Genomic DNA, 19071 nt, shown 5'->3' with positions numbered 1-19071 from the left:
TATAAGCATTAGCTACATTCATTTTGTGCTAATTAGTAATTATTTGTTTGCTTACAGTAAGTGACCAAGAGTCCACCCAGTGCACAGCCTATATGTTTTAAGTTGCACATGGTTACAGGAACATACAATTAACATAAATCAATAATCTGTGGCACACTGAAAATGAATTTACTGTAACTTTAGCGAACAACGCCTTTCACCTGTGGCTTTCTCATGGTGGTCCAGCATAATCACAGGGCATACACACGTGTGACATACCAACGATCACATGACCAATGATCACAATACACATTATTCTGTGTCACAGCCTAAAACGAAAACTATAACCAAGTTCATTAATTTATTATCTTGTGAATAAGTATGAAGTATATGCAAACAGACAGACACACCACATGATTTAAAGCCTAAGCTTATTTGCATTGTTTGTCCCTACTGTGTCTGGCCTATCCAATAAAGTGAATGTCTGCATGAAGGACTAGATTTATTGTTTTTACAGTTATAAAGAGTGTTTTTTTTTTTTTGTAAATGAAGCTGTGTAAGACCTGCTGTAACAAGGTCCCATGTTTCTTTATTTGGAAGCCCCACAGCTTGTACAAAAGTTGCACTAAGCTAGTTCTATCTTTACATTAATTCTCTAAACCACCAACATTCACTGCTTTACAGGAAACATCTAAAAAAAAGAGTGTTTTTGACTGCATATGAACAAAGCTCTTCAAGTGACCTCTGCCAAAACCAAAGGTTAATTATAAACATTCCTTACATAGCTTCATAACCATAATGTGGAGATTAATGTGTTTGTCTGAAGGTTGGAGGGAACCCGTCTTGACTATCACAGAAACAAGTCTGACCAAAAAGCTGCAGTCCTCTCCTCTCACATAATGCTAAGCTAGTGTTAGAAACACTTCCCCAAATCTCAAAATAGATGTGCTCTGGCCCATACTTATTCTGCAGATTTACTTGCAGACCGATGCCTGATCTACTTTATGCCTCGTTTGGCCTATAGGGGCCCATTGTTTTGGTGCTTTACTCAAGACTTCGTGAGAAGATAGAGGCGTTATAAGGTGGTGTAATCCCAGAGGCTGTCAGGATAATATCAACTTGGCTTTTAAGGCTTTTTAAAAGGCTGGCACTTAGACGCTGGGTTCGGTGCCAGGGTCTGGCAGTCTCGACAGGTAGTAATTTGACTGTTAAATGTGTCATTATAGCCATTGTAGAGGGCTGAGGCAGACAGGGAAACAGAAAGAGGGGGAGGAGAGACGGGGTAAGAAGGGAGGCTGGGATGCAGGTTTTAGAGATAAATAGTGGAATTAATGGACAGATGTAGCAAAGGAAGGACGTAGAAGTTTTATAGTGGACATGCTTAGACAGGCTGAACTTGTAAAAAGTCTGAAAATGTCACAAACTTGTGACTCCAGGTTGCACAACCTCATGGAATGCTGTCTTTCTCTCATTCTGCCCCTGTTAGCTTTTGCAAAGTGTGGGTGGTCTCTCCAGTGATATACACAACACTTACATTTCTACACGTACTGAGGTCCTTTTTCTGTAAGCCACAGGCTTCCTCTCTGTCCTGGTGTTCTCCCGGGCAGAGACAAGACAATGTGTCTGTGCTGTATTTAGTCTTCCACTGAAAAGCCTGCATACATTATAGTATATCTGTGATAAACACACATTTCTATAGATTTAATGTCATACAAAGTGTCCACTCTGATCATTTAGTTGACAGGTCTTTTATTTAATTTGCCTACAAATGACTTATTTTGAATGATCTATAAGTTTTGCACAAAATTAAACAGTAATGAAAACTTCTGCTGCATAAATCATGCATTATTTGTGACATTAAGTCCAACTTTGCACACTGCTGTGCTTGTGTTGCTATTAACTTTGTCTCCTTTGGCGACACTGGTTCTAGGAAGTATGTGATTAGACTGGCGATGTTTGGAGGCCTTGTCGGTTTTGGTGATTGCTATCATTTTGTCTTAATTATGGCTGTTTGAATAGCCCCGCATTCAAGTGCCAATTCGCCCCTCCCTCCGCCCATTTCGCAAGTGACACTAAGCATGCATCTACACATAGTGAGTAGATTCTTGTGGTATTTCAAACTGTGCCTCTGTACTCCAAGTCAGCAACTTTTTTCGGGTATTACTGAGGGTAGATGAGGAGGTGTGTGTCTGCTGTACAGACTCACCGGGGGGGGGGGGTTGGTTGTAATTGGGTAACAAGATGCTACTGGATGTACCGGTAAATGGGCTTCCTGTTTACTAGAACATCTGTTCTGCTTTTTCAAACACGTATGAGTATGAATCTATCAATCAGCCAATTTTCTTTATAGCACCAAACCACACAAATGTAATCTCATGCTGCTTTAGAGTAGGTCTAGACTGTTCTCTTTCATGATGTATAAATAGAGACCCAACATTAATCAAATATGAACACTTGGAAACAGTGGCAAAGAAAAACGTCCTTTTAACAGACAGACACCTCGAGCAGTACCAGACTCCCTGGTGCAGCAGGCATCTGCTGCGACTGGATGGGTGGAGAATTCCTGCACACAAATGGCGTAAATTTCCCCAACATGCAGATAATATCCACACATATAGAGGCCCTCTTTGACCCCTTCATGCTGGTTCTTCTATAAATAAAAGGAAGGCATGCTTATAACACTCCGGAAGCTTGTATCAAGAGCGGCGTCATGCAGTAGAACAGAGTTTAGCCAAGCTTTGACATGGGTAAACAAGACAGGAAAAGCTAGCAGGAGAGATAGAGAGAAAAAAAAAGAGAAGGGAGGGAAGGAGGAAGGGAGGGGGTTAAGGCTGAAGGATAGAAGGAAGGAGGTTACTGAGGGATGGAGGGAGGGACAACTAGCAGGGAGGGGAAGGAAGAGGCATTTTTCCTTTCCTTCTGTCAGCTGAGGCTGGACTGTGGGAGACTATTACCAGACGTTGTTGCATTGTGCCTCTGCTTCATTGTGAAATCCTGTATAGTGTGAAGGGAAATACATTTTTTAAAGGCTAATTCAAGGTATGACTGCAGTAGTTTTCCTTCATCCTACTGCACTTTAAAGCATCTTCACCACTTTTCCTGCTCAATGTTTTATCTCCACAAATGATACAGTATTTAAGTGTGACTTAATTCAGTGATGTGATTTGATCTTCTGAGCTGTCATGCACCTTTTGTCTTTGTGCTCCTTGCGTGCTCAGATAATGTCTGTTTACTCTGCTCTGGTTTACTCTAGTTGTTTCTGCTGGGTTAGCTAGGATACGTAGATGTATGATGGGAGACTCAGCAGCTCCTGGGTGGTCTCAGTCCTCACTGCACACCCAGTCATGTACCCTAGCGGGATATTTTTAGTGAGAGTTGTTCCTGACTGATTGAGTGAACATCCTGTCCTGGCTCCTTTCTCTTCTATATTTTTTTGCTCTTCTTCGTTCTTTCATTTTCTGCCTCATTCTTCTGACCTCCAAAAAAGAAGCTATTGTCAGGTAAAGCTGAGGCTTGTACAAAGATTACTTTTCTGTACCGTGTTGCACCAGCTAAGTGTAAGTTCAAACATTATTGTAGTTTGAATGTAATTTCTAAAGTAGGATGGAGTTGAGGCACTACTCACATCTAAGGTGTTGCACCAGCTGAGATAGTTTCAAAGTAGGCATTCGTTATAGCTTCAATCTTACACCTGGCTCCTAGCAGGTGGAAAGTCCTAATATCTTCATGAAAGATGGGACAGCTTGGGGGATGAGGAGAAGCAGAGGGTTTACATGTTGTAGCTGTTTGCCAGGAGGCTTATGGCTGTCTTGAACTCCACCTATTTGCCTTTTACTTGATTGATCAAAACTAAGGTAAAGTTAATATTTCCAACATGGCAGCTGCCGTCATTCAGCTTCAAAGCGCCCCTTCAGAAACCAAAAGATGATGTGGCTGAGACTAGGTCCATGTTTTATTAATCTATGTTTGTGACACATTGGGTTTCCTACAATATGCCAATGAGATGATGATAATGTTGTAAAAAGCTTATTTACCAAAATTGTTCAAATTTATTAAAAAAAAACATTAGCTCTATTTTGATATTCAGAGACATCAAACCGAAGCATCAATTTGCTCTCAAACCTTTGTTTCTGCCCTTTTAGGACACTTTAATACTTTTCCTACTTTTTGTTCTACTCTCTTCCTTCCTGAAATTGAATGACTTAACGTGTCCGTGTTGATGATGTCATCCTTCAGGGCACAATCATGGAGGAAATGGACTTCAAGAGGCGCCAGGAGCTGAGGAGGCAGAAGAGAGAGGAGATGCGCCTGGAGGCCGAACGGTAAGACCTGTCTTTATTCACATCGACTTATTATCACTACAGGTTTTTTTTTTACTTATTCTGTTGCAAATTAGACATAAAAAAAAAATCAGTTCCCCACAATGGATTAGATTGGAGTTGCAGCCACAGAACTTGCTGTCACAAAAGATCTTACTAAGTTGGCTGTGTGAAGCTGTGCTGGGTAATGAAGCTCTGGATGTCGATGCACAGTGCGCCTCCTCTGATGTTCATGCCAAGTTGGAACAGGAGGGAGCCAGCTTTAATAGCTTAGACTCTCCTCTTGGTCTTTAAGAACAGCGCTCAGCAAATATTGGCTTCCCTGCCAGGCTCAAAGAAGAAAAAAAAAAAGGTTGATGAGAAACCTGATAAGCAATGTGATGACCTTTAAGTGGGAATGTTCAATCATGCCCTACCTCCCTGCCTCTTTCCAATTTTCTCTCCCAGATTCTGTGGCCTTGTGAACTCCCTTTGATTCAATGGAAGAAATTGATTAAACCAAAGTTTATTTCAACAAATTGATTGAGTGGTAACATGCCAAGTGCAGTAATCAAAAATTGTAAAAAAAAAAAAAAGGCGGTTTTATTGTTAGAATGTGATACATTGTGTTCCAAGGAATCCTTTTATAAGGCCCCTTTTTCACACAAGTCTCTTCATCTGGGCTGCAGCCCTTCCAATTAAAGATGAGGTTGATGTGGATGCAGATACCGACCAAGGTCACTCTGCCTGTTACGTGTATCTGTGAGAAGAGTTTTATTTGAGCCAGTTACTCGATCATTAATGAAAAACAGGCTGAAATCGCTCCAACCACCTCTGACTGCATAAATGTTTCTCCATTTTATCTTTTTTTTTAACCATAAAGAGTGCCTTGATTTTACTTTTAGCTTTTAATTAGGCACAGTTCAAGGAAAATCGCATTTCTTGAGAGGGAAAAATGTTAAATATGTGCCGTTATCTGCAACAGTGAAGGACATACTTATAAAATACTCGTTCATAAAGACTTTGAAAATAAAGACCCTCTCAGCTTGTATGAGCTTTATCAAAGGTTCTAAGCTGGTATAAAATTGAGCTATTACGTCAAATAGAGAAAGCTCAGTTGTTTAGCAGAGATATATGATAGACACATGAATGTCAGCTGAGAAGTAACTAGAAATTGTAGTACAGAAAATGCCAAATAAATGTTTTTGGTATTTAAAATATTTGCTTTACATAATATATATATATATATATATATATATATATATATATATATATATAGTAGTAATACATGTCTTAGTTTCTATAAAGCTCCATTCATGGATTTTCACCTACTTGGAGTAGAGAAAACTTAAAACACAACATGGATACACATTTCACTCCCTGATAAAGCAGACTTGGCATTTCTATCGACACATTCAGTTAATAGAGAGAACATTATTATGAATTTGGCATGTTTCCTGCTATTTGGAAGTCCAGTAATTAACTCTTTGTTAGCTCTTTCAAGGTATCAACCAGGCGCTAAGCGGAAATATCTGGCTACGTTCACGAGCTAGTTGCTTACTTTTTCTGCCTTGATGAAACTTGATGCTAAGCTAGTAGCTTCAAGTTGATTATTTTGAACTTTATCTGCCCTGGATAGAAAGAAGGTTTTTAAGGGAAAAGTTTAAATGCCAAAACAATGAGCTAAAATACTGAAATGCCCAATTGGACTCAGGGTCACTTCACAGTTTTTCTTAAGTATCGTAAACACATAGAATATAACCAACTTATTCGTGTTCAATGTTTTTACCTATTTTAGACTTTACTGCATCATTTCCTCACATGTATAGCTGATTGAAGTGAAGGTTAATACCGTTAAATTTCATGGCATAAAATCTCCATAAACCCCCCTCCGCCACTTGGATTATTTATACAGTTCGGGGATGTTTATGTTACATGTAGAAGAAGGAATTTGGCAGAAAGTGTCGACTAAGACGCGCCGACATAGGGGAAGACATAAGGACTGGCTGACTAAGAGAGAATTGACTCAAAAGTGAAAAAAAGTACGAGTTGTAAGCGCCTTCGACATTTGTATTTTCAGCTCGGCGGGAGCGTGTTCGTGACTGTTTATTTGGTCCGAGCAGCAATAATTTCAGCTGGCAGGCGACATGCCACTCCTGTTATTGATAAAAGATTACATCTCTACATTGTTTCCATTTCTGCCAATATATTGAAACAATCAATATTTACATGCCCCTCTTGCTTGGACTAGTCAAAACCACATGTTGTCTCATTGGCCCGCTTCCATTCAACCATCACTGAGAACACTGTGAGAAGACGGAGAGAGCTCAGAGAATGTGGGGCCATATAATAACTGCTGAAGGAATGCCAAATTCCTGGCTATTATAAGTGTTTACTGGCCAGGTCTCCATGAGCTGTTTCCTACATACTGGGACGGGGATTGTCTGTGTGTGTGTGTGTGTGTGTGTGTGTGTGTGTGTGTGTGTGTGTGTGTGTGTGTGTGTGTGTGTGTGTGTGTGTGTGTGTGTGTGAATCCTCCTGGTCTGCATGTGTTTTTATAAGTGTGTGTGTTTGTGCATAGGTTTTAGGATGAGCGCATGGATTCAGTTAACAATATACGCTTTACTGTGTTGTAATGTTTGGATCAGCATCAGGTGATGAAGGTTTGACAAGCTCCATTCACTTTTCTGAAAAACAAAAAGAATGTGCAAGGTGTGTGCGTGTGCGTGTGCACGTGCGCATGCGCATGTTTGGAGAGAGAACAGCCAAGCCTTCCCTGTTCTGTCTTACATCAGCTTCAGTTATAGTCGTAAGAAAATGACTGTTGACAAAGAGGAGCGCTTTGGGCTTCGATTCACTTCTGGTTCTCTTGGATTAAAGCTGCATACGGACTCACATACAGACATTTTTCTGCTCTGCTGAGGTTTCTCACACTCTCTAATGCTCTTCAGTTCCCCTATCAATGCTTTAGTAGGTTTCTGTTCAATGAAACGCAGTCGCTCAGGAATGTCTCGTTTGCTTTTTTTTCCTCCAAAGAGAGCACATGGATGTGGAATTTTCCCAGTCATTTCAGTGACCAAAGTGTATCGGGCTCGGCCAAAAAAATCTCTTTCTATAAAAGGGATAGTACACAAAAAATAGCTGTTGCAGTTTGCTGCAGCATGCTTGGCTTTATATTTACACTTCATATATAAATATTCTGCCCAACCACAAAAGTGAGCCATCGTAGTGCTCTGATAGATAAATTAATGGTTTGAATTTTTGAAAACATTTGTAGACTTTCTCTCTTTGCATTCAGAGTTTGATAGAACTGCATCCGTCCAGCAGTATGTCATTATCATTCTTTGTTTTTTGTAACTTAAATATCCTCTCAGAGTCTTTGTGCTACGTTAGGCTAAGCTGACCTAAGATAATTCTCTCTCAGCTGTTCCTTCTTATTCATAACATGAAAGCAATTCAGACAATTTCCTTCAATGTTGAATTGTTTCTTTGAATTTCACCAACTTTATTAAGTATTTGCTGAATGTACAATGTTGATTCTGGAAAAACTTCTCTCATGTCCTTTTTGGGAAGTGGCTATTTTAGATTTGTGCCATTTCTCTTGACTCCTCCTTCTCAACATTCTCTGTCTCCTTGTCCCATTCCTTGTGAAACTCCTCTTCCATCTTTTTTACTTTTTTTCTCCCCTGGGCATCACTGTCTGTCTTCCCCTTCTTACTATTTGTATAGATTCATCCTCCCCCTGCTTCATCCTTCACCTCATCTTCTGCCACTTCCATTTTAAAACCTTTATTCTTGTCTACTCTTTCTTCTAACTCGTTTCTATTAACTCGCCTTTCTTTATATCATGTGTTTTTTTGCTTTTCAAATCTACATAATTCCCTGTCTCTGGTTCTTCTCTCTCTCTCTCTCTCTCTCTCTCTCTCTCTCTCTCTCTCTCTCTCTCTCTACCATCCTCCTCCTTTCCTCTCCATTCTTTACATCTGTTTGAGCCCCTCCCCCCCCGAGAGACCAGGAAGGGACAAGGAAATAACACCCATCCTTTGCGAATGAGCCATGCTAAACACTCCACGCCCCGGGTGAATGGGCTGTTTGCAAACATGACCCGGTCCTGCATCGTAAACCTTTGGTTCTGACAGGAATGAGAGGAAGATCAGATGAAGCAATAGAGTTTGCTACAGAGACTGAGCCACTTATGTTTTCTTTTAACTTACCACTTCAACTTGGAAAGAGTTGAGCTATTGTTGCAGGTTTTTTGTTGTAGATTTCTTTTCACAAGAAGAGCACATTTTTATATGAATGTTTAGTATGCATGCAAAACTGCCTCATTCATCTAAAAGCAGCTGAGGGGATTTCAATCACCGCTAACATTTTGTATTCTTGGAGCCAGCACAGCACAGAGCAGGGTGGGGAAGAGGGAGAGAGAGACAGACGGGGTACATTGCGGTTCTGTAGGAAGGGAAATAATCCAGTGAGGCCAGCGTGGGAATGGGTCAGCATATCTGACAGAGCCCCCACCCTCTCTTCTCCCTCTCCCTCTCCCTCTTCATCCCTTCCTTTTCTCCCCTCCCCAGCTTTTCTTTTCCATCTTCCTCTTTGCTCTTCTCCCTCCCTTCCCGCTGTCCCTCTCCTCTCGAGGAGGGGTGAAGAAGTCTTTTCTCATGGGCTTCTCCCAAATTGTTTTCACTGACATTTCTGAGATACTTTGCTGTAAAGAAAATATTTGGACATATTTCTCCCTAATAGGCTCGCTGATGGCCATGTTTTGTGTGCCTCTGCTGTCCATGCAGACAGTTACTTTGTGAATGTAGTTGCTTAAATCAGCATTATTTTTCCATACAGCATGAAACGAAGAATTTTATGCACATGTGTAACAAGATATTCTTCTCCCCTTGTGTGACATAGCAGCTGCATTAAAAGTAAGGGTGTGGGGTTCATGTTGTCAACAGAAATTGTATTTTCTTCCATATTGTACATCTAAAAAAAAGGGCATCTGTTGCATAGTATATTCTGCAGACACTTATACCTGAAGTCTATAACTGTTGCTACACTTCATTCTGTACAGGAAAAGGTGTCTTCTGTGATAAAATGTGCAGATTACTCCTTTTTCCATTATCGTGCACGCCCTTTCCTTTCCCATTCTTCATTTCCCTACTCTCCTCTTTATACCCACTCTCTGTTTCACTCGTCTTTCTCACTCCCTTTTTTCTTTCCCTTGAACCTCTCCCCATATTTCTGTGTCAGTATGCTGATAGAGTATGGGACCTAGGTAAGGAAAGAGGTATTAAATCAGTCCTTTGGTTGTGTATGCATCTCTGGCCAAGGCTTTGATTGACAGGAATGCTAATTCAGCTTTAAGGAGTTTGCGCTTCTCTCCTACTGAGGAGTCTCTAACCCTGAGATTTTCATCGTCACAGCCACCAAGGACTATTTTGATCCTGTTTTAGCTGTTGTCATATTCTCTTTCTCATGACATTTGGTGCTGTTTATGGGTTGGCGCAGTCCCCTGAGAATTATGGCAGTTGGTTCCCTCTTGTTTGTGGGGATGTTGTCACAGAAACAACATATTACTGTGGCACAGTGAATCAAAGTGAACAGTTTTATTGCAGAGGAACTTGTATGAAGATGAACACATTTGAATGGACTACTCATGATTGCTAATATTAGCTTATCGAAGATGGATTTTACAGCTTATTCAGTTTTCTCATTCTCATTTCTCATTCTCATTCTCATCATGATCTCCTCTAGCATGGGTTGGTATACTACATTTTAGCATTTGCCACTACCATTTTAACTTAAGGCTACAGTGGTTGGGTTCAACAACAGTAAAATTGGCTTTTTAAAGCCTAAAATAATTGAATGAATCTTAAACACAAAAGACTAAAGCCCCCCCGTACTTACAGGGATTTTTGCTACAGCATATTATGTTGGTCTGGAATGAGCTCATTGTGGCTAATGCTACTGTAAGTAATGTAAGCATTTTAGAATGTGTTTGCTAACTTTATGACATTTCCGTTCATTTGGTTGGTATGCCTTATTTTATTGTTTACTGTCATTCAATCTTGTGGCCATAGATGTTTGTGTTCAGAAAGGTTTATAGTATAATTAAAAAGACTTAAATTGAAAGTAGTACTTCCAGAGCCATGAAAACACTTGTGTTTAGCTGGATATCTGCAGAAGCTAAAGTTTGTCTGGTATGAAGTTGAGAAGAAACTCATGGTTGCGTCTTGCTTGTTAGCTAACTTATGACAGATTTAAATGCTGAGTCACTTCATGACTCTTTTCTAATGGGGGTTGCTACATTATAGTTTTTCAACTTTCATTTTAAGTTGGGACTACAGTGGGTTCTGAAACAGATGCTGACTTTAAAGCTGAAAAGGAGTTCAATTGATCTGAATTAGAGTCATTTTGCTCTTCCAGTAAGAGACTTATTTCTCTCTATTCAGCATATGTAAAGCATTGGCTGACGTCACTGATGTCGGTGTCCCCTAAGTCCAGCTTGGGCGTTAACAAATTTATCTGCTCCATTATGACAACATTCCTCATCTGAGAGAAAGAAAGGGGAGGTGTGGGGAACCGCAGAGGGGAAGGGAAGGGAGAAGGAAACTGTTGTTCACAAGCTGTAAAGCTAACATAAACCCAAGCAGCTTTAGTTCGGCTCACCACACATGTTGCAATTAACATGCAATAGCACGCTTCGCTGGTTGACCTCAAGGACTGTACTATGATGTTAGGTGGCGGGGCATGTGGTTAGCAGTGCGAGTGTAAAGGTCAGGCAGGGCACCACAGATCAAGCATGGAGCTGAGTTCATAGATGTCAGGTGGCCAGAAACTTAATTGGGAAAATGATTACTAGTAGTATTATACTGTTAGATATTATTGTTTATGATACTTTAAATTGTAGAACAGTATCAAAAATGTTCTACCTTTCTTACTCTAAATATGTCTTTCCTTATTTCAATTACTTTTCATGAATTTCCCAGACTGATTTTTGGACCATCCCCAAAGAAACGCCTGAACTTGTTGCTTTCAATCATATTTTAAGCACTTAAATATACAGTACAGTAGCTCAGCAGCCAACTAGATTCTGAACAATGGAGTTATCTTGACCGCACCCTTTACATAAACTATCGAATTTTGTAGAGACATCCATAATCCACTGCATGTCTGCTTTGGATTTTGCTAAGTGTTTGTAGATCTTGGCATTATGTTGGAGGGTTTTAAAGGGATTTATCCTTAATGGAAGGACGAAGTTGAGAGACTAGAAAGAAATATTTCTTAAATTTAGCCTATGGACGTGACAGGACATCACTTTATCTAATCCATGCTTTACCAGCTATGCCAACCAAAAGAAAGTGTCTTAATACCTGAAATTGATGAAAAAGTTCTTGTTCATGAGATAAATAATAAACGTGAGTGATATTTGTGTAGCCTAAAATCGGCATACTTCTTTTTAATGAAAAAAATACTTTTTGTGGTTTTTAGCGTATGACTTTGAGAAGTTTGATACATCTGTTTTATGTTTCCAAGATTCATGCATGCACAGCCATCACCCGATTAGCTTAGATTAGCACTAAAAAAGCAACGGGGATATTGCTAGTGAAGCAATGTATAGATGTTGAAGGTTTAAGGTCCATTTAAAGATAACTTTTATAGGAGATATAGTAGTGCTATCAAACCCTCTTACTCTCAGTATTGTAATGGATAAGTGTATTTTGCAAAACATGTGAAACTCATTGTTTTGAACTGGAAATGTCTCGGCAAGTTTTAATGTCAAATTTTATTAAAACAAGAAGCAGTGCCTTTAAAACAAAGCCCACTCCAGAATCCACAAAGTCAGCACAACATTTTGTTCAGTAGTTAGTAGACACAAGATATTTTTCAACTTGAGTTTTTTGACTTAAGAAAGATGTGATTTTTCTATTTAATGTGGTTATAAATGCCTTTCAGAAATATACACTTACAAGGCTAGTGACTGTTTTGCTCACTCATATCCACACATTACTCCAGTTTTCTCACTTTTAACACTGACCAGACCAACACAAGCACCATTTCTCTGGCTTGCTCTTATCCTCAGCCAAGCCATGTCTCCAGACCGAGTTTTTATCAGCTCATGAAAACTGCAGCCACGATAAGAAGTATTGGTTGTTGCACAGCTGACAGGTCAGCTTGATAGGAGGAAAGAAGAAAAACCTAAAAGCTGCAGACAAATCCTCAAGGTTTGGTCACTATGATGATTGCGGTCCAATTTAAAGAATCATTCACTTTGAAGTTTATAACTAAGAGAAGATATGGGGAGATAGTGATGAAGGGTTGAGGGGAAAAAAAGAAAAATGTCTTTGTGCCCTCACACTTTATTTCTCCCTTGTTTTGTCTCCTTCAGGTTGGCGAGGAATGATGATGATGAGGAGGAGGCGGCCCGCGAGAGGAGGCGCAGGGCACGCCAAGACAGACTGATGACCAGAGAGAGTGAGGATCACAGCGGACAGCCAGACAGCCTGGTCATGACCAACAGCCACAGGTAACACACACACATAACAACACAGGTTTTGTCAGCAGACAATTGCTCACCTCCCAATTTTAGATTCACCAAAAAAAAAAAAAACAGAGCAACAAGGAAAAAAAACTCAACCAACACAATTTATGGAGTTGTTCTTGATCAACTCCATAAATTGGAGTTTTGGGTTTTAGAATGGCTAAAAAGACACCTCCCTCTAAATACTTTAGATACCCAACATTGCCATATGTACACCACTTCAATAAGTGAATCAATCTTCATCTTGACAGGCCTGCTGTGCCTCGTTATGATGGCAGAGTGGACACAATATTGTAATACTGCCAGGAGTTGAATAATGAAATTCAGTGAAGTGGCTTTTTTTTCCTAACTATCCTTTCTTTTTGCATTCTGTATTTTATTTTGAGTCTTCCAATTCAAGAATTGATTACCATTCGTCTACCCTATCAATAGCAACAATCTCATGATGTCATACCTATCCATCATGAAGACTGCTATTTGAATCAAAAACGGGCTCAAATCCATTTTTCAACACAGTTTTTAGGCTATGAAATCAATCGCCTTGGCCACAGTGGGAAGGGTAGGTTGCTCTGACATTTAGCAGCACAGACACTGCTTTCTGGTCTTAAATACTTCCCGTCCATGAGCTCAGAGATACATACTGGGCATGTCGAACAACAAGGGGATTGTGCAGGAGGATGCTGAGGCCGAACCTGGTGTTGACTAGGCATTGTTGATTGTGTAGATGAACAACGATAATGTTTGCCAGACTTCTAGGTCAGGATATTATGAGTCATGATGTGTGGACCAAGACTTGATGTTCAGAATGCATCGTAATTTAAGTCTTTATAGCAAAGCAGTCAGTCAGTCAGATGAACTGTCAGTCCACCACTGTGATCAAGACTTAATTGTAACAACAACTTTTGAATGGATTGTCATAAAATGTTGTTTGGACATGAATCTTTCCCAGAGGATGATTCCACAGAGGTTGGTAATCCCCTGACTTTTACTATAACTCAACCATGAGGTTCACATTTGTGGTTTTTGCTTTAATGTCTCAACAACTGTTGGATTGATTGTCATGAAATGTGGAAAGAGAAAGGAGCTATTGAGTCAAGGATACAAAATTCCCTCAGACTTGGAATCCAAGAGAAGTTTGACTGATTTTGTGTTTATTTGAAGCTCTAACCATTAGTTTATTTTAAATATATCTGTGGTGTAGACCTGTCAATACTGCCAATGGTCTGAAAGAGCTGACAATAATGGGCAGCCAGTCAACTTAGAAAACTTAGATTTCCTTTCATGGTATTCATTTCAGTCTGTTTCGCAAGAGAGCCCAGAAGAATCGGTCAAGTTTTCTGGTTTCATATCAACTGTCTGACTGAAACACTTGTACAGGGCTTTCTTAGCAAATCTGAGAAACTTCACTTGGCATTTTCATTCGTCAAGTTTTAGGAATTTTGTCTTTCATGATATTTTTCATGTGTTCCGCATTAAAGATCTTATTCCAAGCGAGTTTGTTTAGCAATGTTATCTTAATTGTTTTTGGCTTTTCCTTGCCAAAGCAAAAAGTTTATGTTCCTTAAACAATACCCTGTGGAACTTTTGGTCCTCACGTGTAAACCTGACCATGTGAGGAATGTCTAATGTCTTTAGCCACTGAAAAACTATAAAGTTTAGGGTCACCTTGAAGGTAATTGGAGACAACATTTTGTGTCAGTATCCCTGCCTACATTGTCTTAACAGCTCATGTCTGTTGCTCTGAACTCTAGGCGTAGTTCTCATGAAAAAAGACCACACAATTCAAATGTTGGTCTCCTTTCTCTCCTTGCAGTGTCTCAGAAACTGTGAGCAGCTCTTATGGAGGAGTTGGCGGAGACGACGAGGACCAGGCCTTGCAGGAGCGTATGGCCAAACGCGAGGAGAGACGGCTGAGACGCATGCAGGAGGCGCTAGAGAGGCAGAAGCAGCTGGACGCCATGACCTCGGAGGGCAACGACAGCGTCGCCGTGGAGAAGAACATCGCAGAGGAGGAGAGGCCTTCCTCCTTGCGCAGGGGTCGCTACCGTGACCACGAGGAGGAGGAGGGGGAGGAGATGGCAGAGAGGTACAGCTCGAGGAGAGAGAAAGAGCGAGAGGAGCCAAGGGAGGAACAAGAGGCTGCTCCCGAGGTTGAAGAGGAAGCAGACGAGGGTGTAGAGGAAGAGGAGGAGCAGCAAGTGGAAGTGGTGGAGGAGAACCCAAGAAGGTCTTACTTGAGAGAAATGGTGAGTCAGGAGTTAATTCTTTTAAATTTTAGCAATTTATGCACTATTTTAGCTGACAATCCCTGCAAATGTGGTGCTTGTTTCTGTAGGAATCTACTGAAGAACCTATAACTGAAACCAAGGTATGGGTATTGCTTTGATGACTTCTTAAGCACATCCTCCAGTCACCCACTTACTGTATCCATCTTTCAAATGCCCACTGTAAACCTTTTTCTTATAGGCGCTCATTGAAAAAGACAAACATTCGGTAGTCAGTGAAAATTCAAACCAGGCCAAGTCAGCTAATTTAGAGGCCGAGGAGGATGCAGTGGCATCAGAGGAGGCTGGAGAGGTACCTGAGGATGATTACGTAGATTATTCTTCAGAGAACAAGTCTATGGCACTCAGAAATGAGAGTGAAGAGGACAATGAGGTATCTGAGATACTGCACTCAGGAGATAATGAGGTATCAAACATGTGGTAAGATTTTCAGTAGAGGTGTGATGCACAGCACGGAAAATCTCTCTGGGTAACTTCAGTGTCTTCATGCATCTTTAAGGAGACGTAAACAAAAATAGCACAAGACTAGGCCATAAAACAATATCTTAATAAGGCTGTCCTGTTGCCTTAGTGATTTTCCTCAGGGCCAGACGCTAAAATTACCCAGACACCTCTTTGCACCGTTTGCAAACGGGTGGTATCTGAGACTGCCTTTTCTGAGGTGTGTTTGCAGCCACGCGTTCAGATTGTTAAGAAGGTTAATGTTATGCCTCACAGAGTGGTCGCACTGTTTTTTTCTTGCATGACTTCCACCTCAGCTAAGAGAGCAGAATCACTTATGACACTGACTCCACTCCAAAGACTGACAGCAGTGAAAGAATTCGATGCAAGTTAAAATAATAGGTGCGTTAGCAGCAAGGGGGAGTTAAAAGGAGACCACAGAGCCTTGGTTTTAAGCTAGCCTTGAATTCGGAGGCTAATTTTTGAAACCCCAAATATAGAAACCAAAACCAAAGTTTTCTCTTACATGGGGAAGAAATATCAAAGTGAATGTCCTGATAATGTACACATCTCAAACTTGTCTGTAAGGCCTTTTTTTCTGGACTTCAACAGGGTCAGTGGGACTTCCCTTTACTATGTCTCATATAAGTTTCTAGAAATATTAGTAGTGCAAACAACAGCAGTCAACTACATTTATTTGTGTCTTTCACACAAATTCTTATTCCATAGATTGTTTTTAAGCTAACATGTCCATGCTTAAACTGCTTAAAAAATTTCTCTGAAATCATTGAGAGAGTCCTAACTAGTGCTGAAAAGGTTCAAATGCTTACTAAAATTAACAGTTAAACAAATGTATTCTGATGTTGCAAGCTGCAACTGTGTGTTACCTATTTATAATAAATGGTAGTTTAAATGTTTGCCTGTCACCATATGATGATGATTAACAGTCACAGAGAGAATATCAAGTTGGACACACGCCCATAGTGATCATATGTTAGATAATCCTGTCTCAGTAGTCATTCTGGAGTGGACGCTGTGTTATAGGATGTTCTGTGTTATTTTGTGTGGGTTGTGCTCTTGTGCTCCTTGTCATTTGACATCCTGTGATGTCACATTGCACACTCTCCCCCGTCAGCCGACCCACTAATGACATCTTTGTCACTGTGCAGGTGGAGGAGAGAGGCGGGGCCAGGGAGGAGCAGAGGAAGCAGAATGGAGGTCTACACGAGGAGGTGACTCCCATACAGCACAGGAAACCCGAGAGGACCCTCAGGTACAGAGACATAGCAACACGCGATCATGTGGCGAAAGGGGTTTCCACTAAGGTGGGATTGAGGATAGCCCGGTCCCCTCGATTATTCAGGAAAGCAATGTTTTCAACAAGAATATCAAAAGTCAAAATAGTCACTTTTAATCCTAAATATTCAGAAAACAAATTGTATGTATCATCTCGTTCAGCATAATTATTTTCTTTCTTTTTTTTGTTAGGGGTGCACCAACATGGATGTATTTGTGCTTCTTTGTTTTATAATAATTCCTATATACATGAACAGTATTTATTCCATCAAACGGAAACTCAAAACATACCAGTTATAGTGCAAATAAAGATGGAAACAAAATCAATCATTTACACACACAAGTAATTATTAAGTACTGTTTTTTAAAATGGCCTGATTCTTTTATTTAAAGTACATTTGACATATTAGGTCACATGAGAGGAGGATTCTAGTTCCCCCCTGTTTCCCCGACGTTGTCAAATAAAAAAGTTCCTTCACATATCCTGCTGTATGAAGCCTGTCTCTTAGCACCAGATGTGGAAAAGTACTGCAGTAACTTAATACTCCTGACATGAGTCAGCAGAGAAGATACAACAACAACCACAACCATTTCTTTGTAAAATGAGATATACAGAAGTCCGTGCAAAAGACACATATTCCTATGATAAAGAAAAATTGTTACCATATAAGGAAGAAAAAAAGGCAGGGTATTATAATATGTCTTATTCTTGTTATGAGTTTTTCTCACATTTGTTGTGACAAGTCACTGTGTTTCCATTTGCCTAACAGGGGCAGTTCAACTGGGCAGGAACTTAATGATGTCGCAGATTGATTTTGTCAGAATTCTCAGACTGGCATTAAAATGAAAGCATTACAGCCTCGCCTTAGGCTTCTGCAAAGTAATTGAAAACCATGTCTGAATCAGTTTTTCAGCAAACAATCTCATTCTTGTAAAGCGGTCAGTTGTATCAGAGCAGTAGTGTGTTTCTGTACGAGGATCACAAACAGTTACACCCGTGGAATGAAACTGGAGATGTGCTGTAACAGTATCTCTGTGAAGGTGATTGTTGATATTTGAATGTGTGCAAAGTGCTTTGGCCTGTCTTGTCCGTGAAAGAGACCAAACCTTCAAGTGCATGTTGAAATATTCAGTTTGTATCAAATGTCAAGTGTTTACCTGTTTGTCAAGCAGCTTTGCTTCCTACATATTTCGCATGTGTTCTGACCTGCATTGTGTGCGCTGACCTGTCTTTGTCTTAGCCGCGGCAGTGTGCGTTCCCCTGAGGTGTCCGCGGGTGACGACCAGGACGACGCGGCCCGCCTGGAGGCAGAGCGCAAGCTGGAGGAGCTCAAGCGTCGCCGTGACGATGCGGAGAGCGAGGAGTTTGAGAGGATGAGGCAGAAGCAGCAGGAGGCTGAAGTCGAGCTGGAGGAGCTGAAGAGGAAGAGGGAGGAGAGGAGGAAAGTGCTAGAGGAAGAGGAGAGACAGAAGAAGCAGGAGGAGGCCGAGAGAAAAGCCAGAGAGGAGGTAGGAAGACGGCCAGTAGGTGGATGCAGTTAGCAGATCTGCTGTTGCTCTACTGCACATTAATGACAACACACCAAAGCTATATGTAGTGTAGATATATGATACTATGCATGTTCCTGTGAGGAGCTTTGGTTGTTTTTTAACAAAAAAATCACTCATTGAGAATATTTAAGAAAAATTAAAAAGCTGTTTCTTGAGCGTGCTGTTAACAACCATGCCTGACAATTATCCCCGCAGCAGTATTTACAAGCAATAAAAAAGTCTATGTAGAAATGGTCCATCTTTATGCATATTGTTTGATTTTGTGGCTCATTAAGGTATCATCACTGTTGAGTTCATAAAGTCTGTTTTATTAACATCTACAGTCTTCCCAGTCCCTGTCGGTCTCATTCAGTCCTCTTGCTTCTTCTTGTTTATCACTAAAGCCCATGTTGTCTTCTCTTGTTTTTCACACTACCTCATGTTGATTTAGCCTCTACACCTGCGTGCGCTGAAACCATGCATCACCATCATACTTGCACTGTGGTGACGTTATCACACCACACTCCTTTTATCATGACTCGACCTATTTGGGTCCCCACACTTAACTTATGTATGTCATTTCGTCTTCCTCCTCTTATTCCAGCCTCATCCTTATCCGTCTCCACCGTGATAACCTCCTCCTTTTCACTGCATTCACATCTGTATTCAACCACGCCACGCCGTTCAGTTTCCCTTTTATCCCTCA

General features: G+C 40.6%; 1 protein-coding gene across 4 annotated transcripts in view; it reads left to right on the top strand.

Annotated features, from left to right (window-relative positions):
- cald1a (caldesmon 1a) overlaps window positions 1–19071 on the top strand; it is a 56432-nt gene that overhangs the window by 23257 nt on the left and 14104 nt on the right. For 2 of the 4 annotated variants that reach the window (XR_010665126.1, XM_020639521.3), the window contains exons 2-7: window positions 4216–4301; window positions 12661–12798; window positions 14627–15059; window positions 15149–15181; window positions 16709–16812; window positions 18077–18344. Coding sequence is in view for 3 of the 4 variants with exons in the window: in XM_020639521.3 (XP_020495177.2) it covers window positions 4225–4301; window positions 12661–12798; window positions 14627–15059; window positions 15149–15181; window positions 16709–16812; window positions 18077–18344 (1053 nt within the window). In the remaining variant the exon portion in view is untranslated. Of the gene's footprint in view, window positions 1–2880; window positions 3019–4215; window positions 4302–12660; window positions 12799–14626; window positions 15060–15148; window positions 15182–16708; window positions 16813–18076; window positions 18345–19071 lie in introns of those variants that run through there. The other 2 variants (XM_065951219.1, XM_020639524.3) reach the window with 2 other exon arrangements.

This window comes from Labrus bergylta, chromosome 23, assembly GCF_963930695.1.
Source record: "Labrus bergylta chromosome 23, fLabBer1.1, whole genome shotgun sequence".
Classification (NCBI taxonomy): domain Eukaryota; kingdom Metazoa; phylum Chordata; class Actinopteri; order Labriformes; family Labridae; genus Labrus; species Labrus bergylta.
This window is presented reverse-complemented; position numbering and strand designations above follow the sequence as displayed.